The sequence below is a fragment of the Scleropages formosus genome, chromosome 14, assembly GCF_900964775.1.
Source record: "Scleropages formosus chromosome 14, fSclFor1.1, whole genome shotgun sequence".
NCBI classification, from domain to species: Eukaryota; Metazoa; Chordata; class Actinopteri; order Osteoglossiformes; family Osteoglossidae; genus Scleropages; species Scleropages formosus.
In genome coordinates this window covers 6,877,782-6,891,916 of record NC_041819.1, presented here as the reverse complement: position 1 = coordinate 6,891,916, position 14,135 = coordinate 6,877,782, and the positions used below count along the sequence as shown (strand labels likewise).

The window sequence follows — 14,135 nt, the reverse complement described above, 5'->3', positions numbered from 1 at the left end:
ACCATCTCCTGTCTTGGAATGTAAGCTGTAAGTTCACAGGAACAGCCGGTCTATTGTAACGTCTGTGTCATCTCCCTTATTTAGAGTAAGGGAAGAAATGTGTCTGGAGAAGTCTGCATTAAGTCAGTTAAATCTAGCTCTGCTGAGATCTCCCAGTCCAGGCTGTACTGTGTACAACACTGTGTTCCCACCACATTATCTATCTGGAAGAGAAGTACAGTTCCAGTCCAACTTTCAGCCCCATATTCTGTGACACGAAAGTACTGCTCTTGAAGACAACCTGCCATGAACATATTCCCTGCATATTATATAACGTCTCCTAAACTGGATGAAGACTATTCTTTTATCTTCTTATTGTAGCAACTGTATTTGCAAAATATTAAAATATTGAAAACTGAAATAAATGTACTCATGCAAAGAGGTTGTTTAATTCATATTTTTAATTTTAATAACTCATTGTTTTTGAGATAGCAGTCTGCATGTTACTGCTACGATTGTAATAAAAGATAAAATAAATATTAATGTCAGTAATAGAAATTACTTTTTTGGTCACATCCAGGTCAATTAAATCATACACTATGTAAAAATGAAACCATGGATAGTTATTCTGTTTTAAGAAAAATAATGAACAATAGAGTGGCGATGGAGCAAAGTGCGTTCTTTTCAACTAATACACAGCCTATCACGGTTCGTTCTATATATACTTACTTTTATTTTTTTTCGTAAGAGAAGGAAGTCCGTCTTCTGTATTAGGATGTTTCATCATTGATGTGCTTCACTGCTCTAATTTCTCTGACACGGCTCTGTGATTATTGAAGTATGCAACTCATTACTCACGTCTGTTTTTTAAAAAAATGGACAGTAATTGATAAGCTACTTAACAGTGTGGAGATGTGATTCTGTTAAAGACCTGCAGATGTAGTCTTTGTAGGTAAAGAACCCTATGAAAAATAATTCATTCATTAGGAATTCATTGATTAACTGTTATTTAGCTGTTTTGCCCAAGACCTGCCATATGTGATGGGCAACTTTACAAATACTTACCCATTTATATAGAAGGGTTTTCATGTCAGGGTAAATACCTTGATTAAAAGTACTACAGCAGCGGGGCATACTTTGAGACTTAAAGATGATGGCTCTAACCACTACACAACTGGCTACCCATCAGACTTTAATTTTACTCCTTTGTTACTGTCTCAGTGTGGATCATGCAATAGTGTTGCTGTTATGATACAACTAAGTAAGAGTTACAGTGACGATCAAACCGCTGCTGTTCTCCGGAGGCCTAATATTGTAGCAGTGTAACGGAAAACATTTCCTTCAATATGAAGGAACATGGAAAAATGAATAGTTTCGTTAAATATTTGAAAATAATAATATTGAGGAGATCCTGAAGTGTGGGTGTTATATTTCTCATTTTCCCATCATTATCTGTAACCATCTCTGAGTTTCAGTCAGCTGTCTGAATGAGCATCCCTTGGATGAGTAGAGCGATGCCACAGCGAGTGGTGAAGATGCTTGGATCGAGTGCCGCCTTGCCGGGTCTCAATCCACACTGGGAATTTGAGCGGTCCCTCAGCTGTATGAATATTTAAAGGGCTTTACAGAATAACTGAGATCAGCAGCACGCATAAAAACACCAGCTTCGTCGCTGGCAGACGTTGCTTTTGTTGCGGTCGGAGACAGTAGGTGAACGCAGGACAGTTCTGTGTGTTCTCACTCGGTACGAGTCTTGTTATTGCAGCTGCTCCTGAGGCTCAGACAAAAATGATGTGCTTTGTAGACACATCCTAACCCCATTTTTATTGCAACTGTTGCCTTGTGCCTGTCACACTTGTGGGGTCACAGTCTTAAAGTGTCAAGATCATCACTTCTTTCGTTTTTTATAATTATTCTTTTTTTTTTTTTTTGTAGGTAGGGGGTGTGTGGTGCACTGGGTTTGGCTGGGACCTGTCATGTAGTGGGTCTGGGGTTCAAGACCTGCGTGGGATGTCTTGTGGGATGACTGGTCTCCTGCCTGGGTGTGTCCCCTCACCCTGTGTTGCTGAGTTAGGCTCCGGGTTGCTGCGACCCTCCTTGGGACAAGTGATTGTAGACATTGTGTGTGTTTTTGTGCAGAGGTTTTTACTTCCAAAAGTCTTTGTTATAAGGTTATAAGGAGTATATATAATCTGCAATACGATGTACATGTATGATCGTGGATTCTATAGAATCGGGTTCTGAGCAACTTGGAAATTGTCACGGCTCCTAAATTTTCACATCTGAATCCACGCAGGAACATCTTTGGTCTAGAGGTCTTTGTGACCTTTGGCTTTTTGTTTTGAGATCCACTGGGATGAAAACTTTGTGTGTTTGTCAAATGTTTAGATATGATTATTACCACTATTCACGCGATGCGCTTCACTAAGGCAGCCCACAATTTTAGATTTCTATAGAAAGCTGCTTCCGTTTGATTAACCTTTTACACAGCAAGGTAATATATTGTGGAGGAATTTGGAGTAAAGACTTTAACTGAAGGTAATATAGCAGAAGCAGGGATTTAAAGCTGGTTCCTCCAAGTGGAAAGTGATTACTGTAACTATTAGACAACCCGCAGCCCCTAAACAGCGAGTGTGGGACTAAAGGGCATGCTGGCAGTTTTCTGTTTTTGCTGTTATTCCATTATTTCTTCACACGCACAGTATTTTCCATATGAACACATTTCATTCCATCAGAAAGGTCACACAGTGAAAACATTTCCTGTCTTGTATGGAGATGAACGTCCCCTGCTGGACATCAGCGATTCCCTGCAGACCTGCAGACACCTCTGTCCTCGCACACTTCCTCACATTCCTTTCCCTGCTGGACCCCGCTGTTGAACTCACACGTTCCCCAGCGCGTGCCTTTTCAAAAGAATACCCGTAGCTCGGCTCTCAGGAAACGGTTATGTTCATGATGGCGGTTTTAGTCCGGAGCTGGAGATTCCGCCACGGTGTGAAACGGCGGGTCGCGTATCACTTCCGGCAGGTCATTTGTTCGTGATATTTTCATGGTGGACCCTGCTGGCACTTTTACTACATCTTTTCCAGCGGGTGACACAGCTGACGTGTGGCAGGTTTCAAAGCATGCGAGGTCGTCTCCCCTCAGACAGCCGCGTGTGGCGCACTCTGCCCATTCGCTTCGTTCGCTGGAGTTGCCATGCGAGAGTTCCCCTCGGCCCCGGCCTCGGCCCTGGCGCCCTCCGCGCGGGGCAGCCCAGCCGGCAGCTCTCATCTCGTCCCCAGAGTCTCACGCATTAGAGCTTCATGATGTGTGTGTAATGAGGTGCTCAATGGGAATGTGCTGCTTTCCCTTGATCATAATCTGTCATCTGTTTCCCTGTCGCTCCCTCGCACACTCCGTCTAGTTCTCCCCCACTCCGGTAGTCTTCCCATAATTCTGTGCATTTCCTTCCCGCTACACTTCGTTCTGTTTATCCCGCTCCCGCCTGTGCCTTATGCCACTCGGCCCCGCCCCCACCCATCATAAATAGATAATGAGGAGTCATAGGCTCCTTGTCTTTTTTCCCTTCTTTAGCAAAAGGCAGTCTTTCATTTTTAATGCGGTACAAACAGCCTGGGGCCTGGGCGAAGACTGGGTTGAGCTGGGGAACCGGGGCATGATCCCGTCTCGCTGTTGCACGGCCGATGGCTGCGGGTCTTTGGTCTTGTAATTTGACACTTTTAATGTTCATCCGAGGTCACATGAGGTGCAGCCCTTATTTCACACATATCCACTATGTTGTCACTTTCTCATAAGGAAAAACCGCTACGAACACAGTCACAACCACAACTAACAACCGCACTACATAGACAACACCGTAAAGACATCACATTGATATAATGCTCTTTAATTTGTTAAAGAATTTTTAACCTCCTGACAGCCAAACTCAGAAAGCATAAATAATGATGACAAACAAAAGTCCTGCTCTTTTTTTTTTTGTCTTTAAAAAAAGCTTATGGCATTTTAATTAAATTTTAATTAAATGAGACTTCCCCATGAGGTGTGTTTCTAGGGTTTATTAACCTTGTTGGAACGTTTTCCTCAAAATGTCATCACAAGGTCATTGAGCATGTGGACATTAGCACGCAGGTGGACTCACTGGCACGCGCACACACACACACACACACACAAAAAATCTGTGCTATAGCATACAGCTGTGCAATGTATATGCTGGAAATGCCAGTACGCAACCAAGAATGTAATGTGCACATTCATATGTTTATTTTTCCTTTTTTTTTAATAATCAAAACGAAAAGGAACAGTTTGAGGTATAAATAATGCATACGTAATATAAAATGTATTTGACGAAGCTGTTTGAGTCTCGGAGGGCGTGGTGGTGCAGTGGGTTGGACTGGGTCCTGCTCTCCGGTGGGTCTGGGGTTCGAGTCCCCCTTGGGGTGCCTTGCGACGGACTGGCATCCTGTCCTGGGTGTGTCCCCTCCGGCCTTACGCCCTGTGTTGCCGAGTTAGGCTCCGGTTCCCCGCGACCCTGTATGGGACAAGCGGTTCAGAAAGTGTGTGTGTTTGAATCTTTTTATTGTGTTGTTGGAGACTTGAGTGTGTTTGGCGTGTGATTATACAGTGAAGGCTGCACATGTTTGGTGAATTGTAGACCTTGAGGTCCCTGGAAGACTGCCTCATCCCTGGTGTTCTGGGGTTCTTTATGGCCCCCCACCCTGGTGGCTACCTACAGAAATGGAGCACCACACAGACCAGCCAGTCTGAGAGAGGAGCAGAAATCCTCAGTGGGATAAATGGAAGTTCCTACTCCAAGTCAAGTGGAAAAAAAAAGTCATCAGCTTAGCATGCAAGCATCATTGAGTGTAAAATGATCGCTTCTTGTGTGTCTGAACACAGTCATGTGTCTTGAGGTCCTGGACATCTGCTAGCAATACCAAGCAGCCCTTAGTGTTGTCATTACCGATGGTCTCAAAGTGCAGAAGACAATGTTTGTGATGAGAGGGGAACTATGTGATGAACATGAATGATGCCCTCTGCTCAAATCTGACTCTGCCTTGCTCATATCAGCAAATCGAGCCAAACTTGGCACTTTTTTCTTCAGGTTCTTCCTGTTCTATTGTGTGACATGCAGGAATTGACTGTGTTAAAGGAAGAAGGGTCCTCAACGGCCCGTTTGGCTGCGTCGTCCGTTATCCACGTGTTCCAGCGCCTGCTTCTGAGACGATCTCTGGATAGCATCTCAGCCAAAACCAGGGGCTCAAGACTTAGTCTGTTCGTCAGCACTGAGACATCTCATTGGGCAGAAATCGAGGGAGTGACAAATTTGTGAACCCTGCATATTCAGTTCTTTAAGATGTGCTCATTGATTCCTAATCCTTTCTTGTATTTTTCAGTTGATACACACATTATTGTGCCAAGGGAGCTATTTATACTCTTGGGCTGTTATGACCCGATTTATGTTATTTTAATATTTTTTAACAGCATTCTATGGATTCAGTATTGTACTGTATTACATTGTCGCATACTGCATAATGTGTATGAAGATTCCTTCTAATAGAGTTCAGATGTGTATTTAGACCATATATAGGTGTTAGGTAGACTAGGACGAAGCTATTAATGTAATGCATGTAACATTGCTTGACTTCGTATTTGAGGTTAATAACATATAAAACTTATGTATATACAGTATGTCTTGCACAGTGTGGACACATGGAGACAAGAGGTAGGACCCAAGTTTTTACTTCTGGAAGTGGGTTGGGGTTCGGGGCAAAACTGATTTCGTGGTTGAAGAGCCAGGCGTAGGTCCAAAGCCTAGGTGCAGACGTTGTCCGTGGGGCAAATCCAGTGTCAAAGTCGGAGGTTCAAACCGGAGGAGGCGGGCTTCTGGGACCGGGGAGGGAGCACGGGGCACAACGGAGAAGCAGGTCACTTGAGCAGTACATAGGAGCACAGGAGAGACAGGAGCAGGAGGCAAGAGCAAATGCTAGTGAAGCAGTGGTTTCTATTCGATTCCGCAATTTGAGAGAAATGGAGTACCTCCTTTTCTTTAAGTAAAGTACCTCGGAAAGTGTGTGAGTGCTCTGCAAATTCTTCAGTGGGACAAAGTAATGGGAAGTCTTAATAGGAGCCAGATCTTCTGAGTGGACACAGCAGTTTGTGGGCCTTCTGCTTACACTGATCAAATTTTAGGAAGACAAACAGAGACTATAGACAGCCACACCTATGGCAGCAACAATCTCACTGTTTCTCCACTTCTTTCCAGAATGTTCCTCAGCTGCCCTGTGGGAAGGCCCTATACAGCTACGAGGGCAAGGAACCCGGCGACCTCAAGTTCAACAAGGGCGACATCATCATCCTGCGCCGGAAGGTGGACGAGAACTGGTACCACGGGGAGCTGAACGGTAGCCATGGTTTCCTCCCAGCGAGCTACATCCAGTGCATCAAGCCGCTGGCACAGCCCCCTCCGCAGGGCAAGGCCCTCTACGACTTTGAGGTGAAGGACAAGGATCAGGACAAGGATTGCTTGACCTTCACTAAGGTAATCAACTTCACTGAAGATTGCGCAATATGTTCTTCTGCCTCCAGGTAACGTGCCGGTTAAGGGCATGTTCTTGTAACCTGAAGGTTTGAACAATAATAATGGAAGGGGCACTTAATCTGATCAGCATAAGCAAAGCGTGCAGCTGTAGAAAGACGTCAGCAGCGTTGGACAAAAGCATCAGCAAAGCAACAGTATAGGAATGACAGTTTCTGGAAGTTTACCTGCAGATGCCAGCCGTTTGTGAGCTTGTGTGTCTATTAGAGTCTCCAGCACTGTCTGTCAGAGTGAAGCGGAATCTGTGTGACATTGATTGAGCCGCCACCACCCGCTCGTTCGCTTTTCTCCGAGCCATGGATGCGCACTGTTTCTCGCTCGCTCCGATGAAGACACGACATCTTTCTTAGCACCTCTCTCACGTTCTCTCTTTCGCTGGCGCCTTTTTTCACACTTTCTCTGTCACCCTGGATCACACTATGCCTCTCTCTCCCCCACCTCTCTCTCCGTCTCTCTCACTCCATCTCTCTGTCACGCTCCCCCTCTATTTTCAATTTTCATTGTTTGTATGCTTTATAGGAAAGAAACATTTTGATTAAGCAATCTCATAGACAAGATTAAAGTATGTGATAACGTAATAATAATAATAATAATAATAATAGAAAACTAAACAAAGAACTATAACACTTGCACTATATACTGTTGCACTACTTGCACTACATACTGTTTTGATTTATTTATTTAAATATACTTATTTACTATTCCTCCAACTGTATATATACACACACACACACACACACACATTTTCAGAGCCGCTTGTCCCATACGGGGTCAGACCCACCGGACAGCAGGACCGTGGTCCAACCCACTGCGCCACCGCACCCCCACTGTATATATAATTAATTGTACATATTTTTATCTTGTATTTTTCCACTTGTTTTATATATATATATATATATATATATATATATATTTTATATTGCAAGTATTTTAAGATCTGTATTCTGTTGCTGTAACATAATAATTTCCCTTGTGGGATCTATCTATCTATCTATCTATCTATCTATCTATCTATCTATCTATCATAATAATACACACACACACACACACACACACACACACCATCTGAACCGCTTGTCCCATACGGGGTCGCGGGAAGCCGGAGCCTAACCCGGCAACACAGGGCATAAGGCTGGAAGGGGTGGGGACACACCCAGGATGGGACGCCAGTCTGTCACAAGGCACCCCAAGCAGGACTTGAACCCCAGACCCACCGGAGAGCAGGACCCGGTCCAACCCACTCCGCCACCGCGCCCCCCACATAATAATAATAATAATAATAATAATAATAATAATATTATATTATTGTTATTATAACTGCAGTAATTAAAGCCTAATATTCAAATACCATGTCTAATGATAATTGTCAATCCTTTTCACTCCTCTTATGGCAGATGTGTAAGTGCTGTGTTGCCAGGTTCCAAATGTCTTCTTTCTCTCCCTTTCACCACCCCCTTCATCCATCTGCATCTCTTGCGCTATTTCTCGGTCTCTGTCTGCCTGTCCGTCCCTGTCTGTGTCTCTGTCTGAGGGCCGCTCGCAGCAGGGTTCCGCCCCCACACTGAGTGCTGCTCTCATTAGTGCTTCATTAGGGTGCCAGTGGCTCTGATTGCTCACGGTGGCTGGTGCAGAACGGTCTGACAGCCTGATGAAGCGATAAGGCTGAAGCTGCTTGGCACTCTTACCATGTCCTTCTATAGAGATATTTCTCTCAAGACCAAACATTCCAGCAGTCTTGTCCTAAACACTAAATAGCCCAGCTACCGCTCGTCTTTCAGCAAGACATCCACTGGAACAGCACGGCAAGAACGTCGACTCAGTGCAAGTTAACTAACGTAATTAAAAGGTGTTTTCCCATAATATGATGAGATGTCTTTGTCTACAGGTGATGCCTCCACTGTTTTATAGATTCTCACCTGTGAACAGTTAGTGATGCGATCAGAGATGCCTCTTTTACAGTTAATTTGTGCCTGCCTAAAAGATTTATGCCTCTTCTGAATAAGAATGTAAATATGACAATCCATTAATAGCTGTAATCAATGTGCCGTTTGCAGTTCATTTGCAGTTCTGCAACTGCTCTATGTGTTTAGTCACGAAAATGTGATTTCATTGATTTTCAAGCTGAAGACAGACAACTGAAAATCCTGTGTTTGCATTGACTTTATTATTTATTCATTTAGCCAATGTCTTTCTCCAGGGTGATATCCAATTTTATGTTTTTAAACTAAATGCTCACAACGATTTACCCATTCATGTCGGTGGGTAATTTTTACTCTTTGAAAGCAGGATAAGTCCCTTGCTCAAGGGCACTACAGCAGGATTTTTGGTTATTTAATTTATTTTTAATTATGCAAAGATATTTGGTCTTTCTGTCATGCTGACACTTAAAATGGGGTTTAACTTTGTTTGCATACATTTCCATGCAGGTGAGGTTATGTGTTAAGGCAATACATGTTAATTTTACACAGTGGTCCAGCACCTTTCAGAGACAAAGCCTAAACAGAGCTTAATTCAATCTCTGGAATCCCGATGATGATGAAAGCATATGAAGCGCCATGAGGACCAGTTCCCAGGTAGAAGGGGTTTCTGCAATATGAATACTGACATGCAGATGGGGTTCCCAGGGGCAGCACGTCTGTCATCAGCGTAGAAGACATGAGTTCCTCCTTCCTTTTTTCCCACCCACAGCATCTCCTCTGGTGGGGGCGGCAATCGGGTGCGTTCGGGGAGGGGGGTAGCGAAATACAATTTTGATCATTCAAAACTGAGAATCTCCGACTTCAACACCTTATTTGTATTCCCTTCCGTTCCCTCACATTCAAAGCCTTTCATTTGCTCACACTGTTTCCCCTGGCCTCGAATACACTGCCGATTGTGTGTTTCTTGGAGAAGCGCCCTGCTGCTTTGACTGTCCCCATTCTGCTCTTCCTCCCCTGAGGAAACAGCATTTGGAGGAGAGGAGCCAGATCAGGCCGGACGAGCAGTGCTCACAAAGCGCTGTCCAGTACTGATGGTACTGACCGCAGGAAATGTTCAGAAAGAGCCCTGACGGCCAAGCAAGAGTTGACTTGGGATATGCCTGGCACTTGAACACAGAACACAGTGTCTCCCCACGGATTTCCATTGGAGTTTTTGACTTATTTATAGAGATATGATTTTCAATTAAACACATCGAGCTAAATCTTTTGTTCAACGGAACCACAGCCGTAACTGGAAGCCAAACCGACAGCTTCTAGTGTAGATGTTAGAGCTGCTGCTTTTGGCCTCAAAGGTTACAGGTTTGAATCCCCCCTCTAGCTTTAGCACCCCTGAGCAAAGTAGTATCCCTGAATTACTCCAGTAAAAATTACCAAACTGTGTAAATGGGTACATAATTGTTGGCTGCTTAGGACTAAGTCTCTTTGGAGAAAAGCATCAGCTAAATGAATAAATGTAAATCACTAACCTTCATGTTATAAGCCCATAAGCCTTAACTGCTGTATTACCTGCTGTTCCCTACTTTCTAGCTGTAAGTAGAATGTTTCTCGTGGAGGATCTTTGAACCTGTATTAGTACAAGCCTTAATATTTAGTTTTTCTGTGTTTTGAGCTTTTGGACAGGGAAGATGCTCATATGCTTATATAAGAAGCCTAAAAGTAAAACACAAGGCATTGTGTAAAAAGTGTTTTCCAAAAACTTTTCTTTGCATTTCCATTAAAACAGATTTTTTTTTTTTTTTTACATTTGTTCAAGTTAGATTTCATGTAGTCAGTCACTCGGTGATAAAATGGTTTGTATATATTTGACTTTAGCAAATGTGTTACAACAGCAGAGGCACATAATTTACAAAAAAAAAGATAAAAAAGATCCCATCAAGGCAGAGTTGAAACGTACTTACTTGAACATAGTTGGTTACATGAACATGTGGAGGGAAGAGTTGCATAAGATAGCAGTTTGACCAGGAAATTTGCATTCGAACTTGACCTGAGCCGAGTACAAATGAACCAATTTCAACAAACTTGCGCTGCCTGCAATAAGCAACGAGCAAAGAGCAGTGCTGATTCCATTAGGAAGTCAAGTGAATTTATTCAAAGTGCACTGCTGCTAGCATCATTTACTTTTATTTGTTCAGCTAATGTTTTTCTTTTGAAATGACTTATAATATTAAGGTACTTACCATAATTCACCCATTTACATAGCTAGGTCATTTTTGCTAGAGAAATTCTGAATGCATACCTTTCTCAAGGGTGCTACAGCAGGAGGTGGGGTTTGAACTGGAATCCTTTGAGCCTAAAGGTGGTGACTCTAAACACCTGCTGACCCTCACTGGCCTGGTTACTAAGATGTGCTTTGCTCTTAAGCCTAGCAAGGAAACCCTCAGACTCTCTTATGTGATGCTGAAATGTAACCCCCCGCCCAGAGGAGAGAGTCTTGCCTCCCTTCAGCCCCTGTGGTAGGAATCGATCCAGTTTAATTCTCTCGCTCACATGGGGTCTGGACCATTCGCTCAGCTTGCACATCAGGGCCCTCTGGGAGGTGCCTGGGATTATCTTCGTTACCGTTATCCCTGTGCAATTAGAGTGCGGGAAACGATAGGGGGTGATTTATGAGGGGTGGAGCACATGACTGCATGTGAAGATTCCTCGCACATGCCCAGCCTTGAGAGTTGGACTGAATTCGTTTGGCTTTTCTTTGCATTTTTGTTATTATGCCAAGGTGGCCAAATAGCAAAGGACTTGGCTTTCCCCTGCGGAGTCTAACTCCCTGTAATGAATTTACTGAGTAAATGGCCCTTCTGTCAACTCATAATTGTCAGCAGGGGGACAGAGTTCCTTCATGCTGCAAAAAGGTCAATTGTGGCAATCCAGCCCTCCCCAAACACATCATTAGTGGTGCCCTCCACTCAGGGGATGGCTGAAGGTTATGGGTATCTCCTCCCAAATGCATCCCGGGACAAGCTCATCAGGCCTGTTGATCTTATTGATGGTGCAAGCTCTTTTCGCTGTACTGTCACTCCCAGTGTGCCCTGGGGTTCTGCTGGATCTCAGCCCCATTGATCCAAACCCAGGGTTGACCTCCCACATTCATTCAGGACTGCTTTTTGGGAGCAGTCGCCTATGAAGCTGCAAACCCACTTTATTGAGCTAAAGCACTCATCCGTTACAAGCTTCTACGTGTATATTTAACCAGCTAGTGTTTAACTTGCTTGTTACTTCGGTGTCATATTGTTAAAGCATGAATCCCAAATAGCACTTATTACACAGATCTATTGCTGATAAATACAAACATTGTACATTTACAACTCTCATGCTGTAAAAAAGTGATCATGGCATTTTAAAAAGTCTTTTTAATTTCTTCTTTGACAGGGACAAGTTGCGGCCTCAGTCACATTCATGGACTGAGACTTGGACTAGGGTTGGATTTGTGGGGTGACTCCTGTAACATGAACACAAGACAATCTCAGCAAATAAATTAAAACATTTTTCTCTGTAAAGATTCCCTGTGTTACTCAGTTGTATTCTCATTTAATTAGGGTCAAGCTTTTAAAAAAGCTTAGGATGTAATTAATCTGACAGTGTCAGTTTGCAGTGTTATACCGACATGACCATTCATAAAAAAGCAAGATGTGATTCTTATTCATTTAAATTTCTTAAGATGTATGTAATTAACCGGGGTCAATCTTTCAAATGATTAACAGGAATTAAGCTATGTAGGGGTCAGTTCATGTCGCATTTTATTGAGGTCACAGAGGAACATTATAACTGTTATAAATTATTTCATGCTTCTTGTAATCTGGAAGTGGGAACATGTTCGAGTAATGTCTGAAATATTGCTTTATTAAATATCACTTCATTAGCAAATGTGTGGAAATGAGTAGTGTAACAAAGAATGGATAATATCTGTGTCTTTTAATGTGGTCTTATGCTTAATATTTGTTCAGTTTCTACAGTGGTTTAAACCCAGTTTACTTCTGGTGCAAATAATACTTATGTAGTTAAACAGAAGAATTTTTTGACATTGCTTTCATCAAACTGCTTCAACTCCGCCATGCTGGTCCCTGGTATTGTACCGCTGCAGTAACAGCCCTCTCTCCTCTGGATGTCAACAGGATGAAATCCTTACTGTGATCCGAAGAGTGGACGACAACTGGGCTGAGGGCATGTTGGGGGATAAAATTGGCATTTTCCCTCTCTTATATGTGGAGGTGAGTTTTCTTTTTTTTTTTTTTTGTCTTTTTGTCCTTGCCCTTACATGGACCTGCCTTGTTTTCTTCTTTTTGGATTCGCAGCTTCAGAAAGGACACTGGTGTATTTGCCGCATTCAGCTTTATTACGGATTCAGGTATATCAGCAGAGTGGCCCCAGATATCCTGACAGTGGTGTCCCGTTCTGGCTGCCTCTTCTGCAAGTCTATTAACTTTATCTCAACCTCATTATAGTTATGCAGCACTACCAGTGGCAAAGAACAATCTAATAAATCAACAGAATCAAGCCCATATCTTTTGTGCTCTTATCTTCCTAGCCTAGGATACCCCGCATCTACAGCTCTAAGGGGGCACTTCCCATACACCTGGCTCTCTTCCCTGAAAGAAAGGTGGAGAAATAAACGACTAGGAGCTTTAAGCTGTCATGGAGATATACAGCAGCCAGGGACACAACGTTGTCAGGTGCTTTATTGAGAAGTATGGTGCTGGGCAGTAGCAGAGTCACGTCAGGAGAATAGGCCTGTCATAAAGCACATAAAGGGGTGCATTAGATGTGCCTCATATTGATTTACAACAATAGGTTTCCACCCTGCACCGGTGGTGCCAGCTGGGTTCGAAGGGTGTTGAAAGGGAGGCCACACCCCACATGTTGGCATGAGCTCTGGTAGGGGGTGAAGGGAGGGTCTCAAGCGAGAACTACCCTTTGCCCAATACCACATCGGAGGCATCCATTGGGACCAGCAGCCCATGAAAGAGCAGTAGAGAGCGAATGGTAACCTGCCCATAGCTCACACTTCAGTATCCCAGGTGGGACCCCATTTAGAAGCTTTGAACTCACTTTTTCTGCATAACTAATAAATGGTTATGTGCAATAAGTTCTTAAGAAACTTTGCAAAGTTTGCGAGATGGTAAGGTCTCCTCTTTGGAATGTTCAATAAATTGTCTCTTGTGACATTCAGTTGACAGTTTCGCTACTTGCCTAAGATTCGCTACTTGCCTAAGATGATCATATTCTTGCTCGCCGAAAACTTTCAGCTATTGCTGAAAGCTGCGTGTCATCCACGTGTCAGCCGTGCGAACTGGGCACACACACAAAACACACCATTACAAATCAAGGCTTCTTGGGAGAGATTGAACAATGGCAGCAGAAGCATAATCAAGCTTCTAACCCTTCTATAGAGAGAGAAAAGGGATGTGGCTGGAAGGTAGCATAGATGTAGTGTGTAGGCCATTGCACAGAAAGACACTGGTAACTAAGGTTGAGCCATGATTCCCAGAATGCTTAGTGATACCCAGCAGGTGATTAATGGGGAGGTGGCATGGCATCTCGAGGGGTTTTGTGGCCGCCAGGTGTAAAGGCCTGTTGGTGACCGG

At 43.5% G+C, this 14,135-nt stretch overlaps 1 protein-coding gene across 1 annotated transcript in view; it reads left to right on the top strand.

Annotated features, from left to right (window-relative positions):
* LOC108920461 (E3 ubiquitin-protein ligase SH3RF3-like) overlaps positions 1-14,135 on the top strand; it is a 107,547-nt gene that overhangs the window by 65,470 nt on the left and 27,942 nt on the right. Inside the window, exons 2-3 of the mRNA XM_029258051.1 lie at positions 6,245-6,520; positions 12,666-12,761. Coding sequence (XP_029113884.1) covers positions 6,245-6,520; positions 12,666-12,761 — 372 coding nt within the window. The remainder of the gene's footprint in view (positions 1-6,244; positions 6,521-12,665; positions 12,762-14,135) is intronic.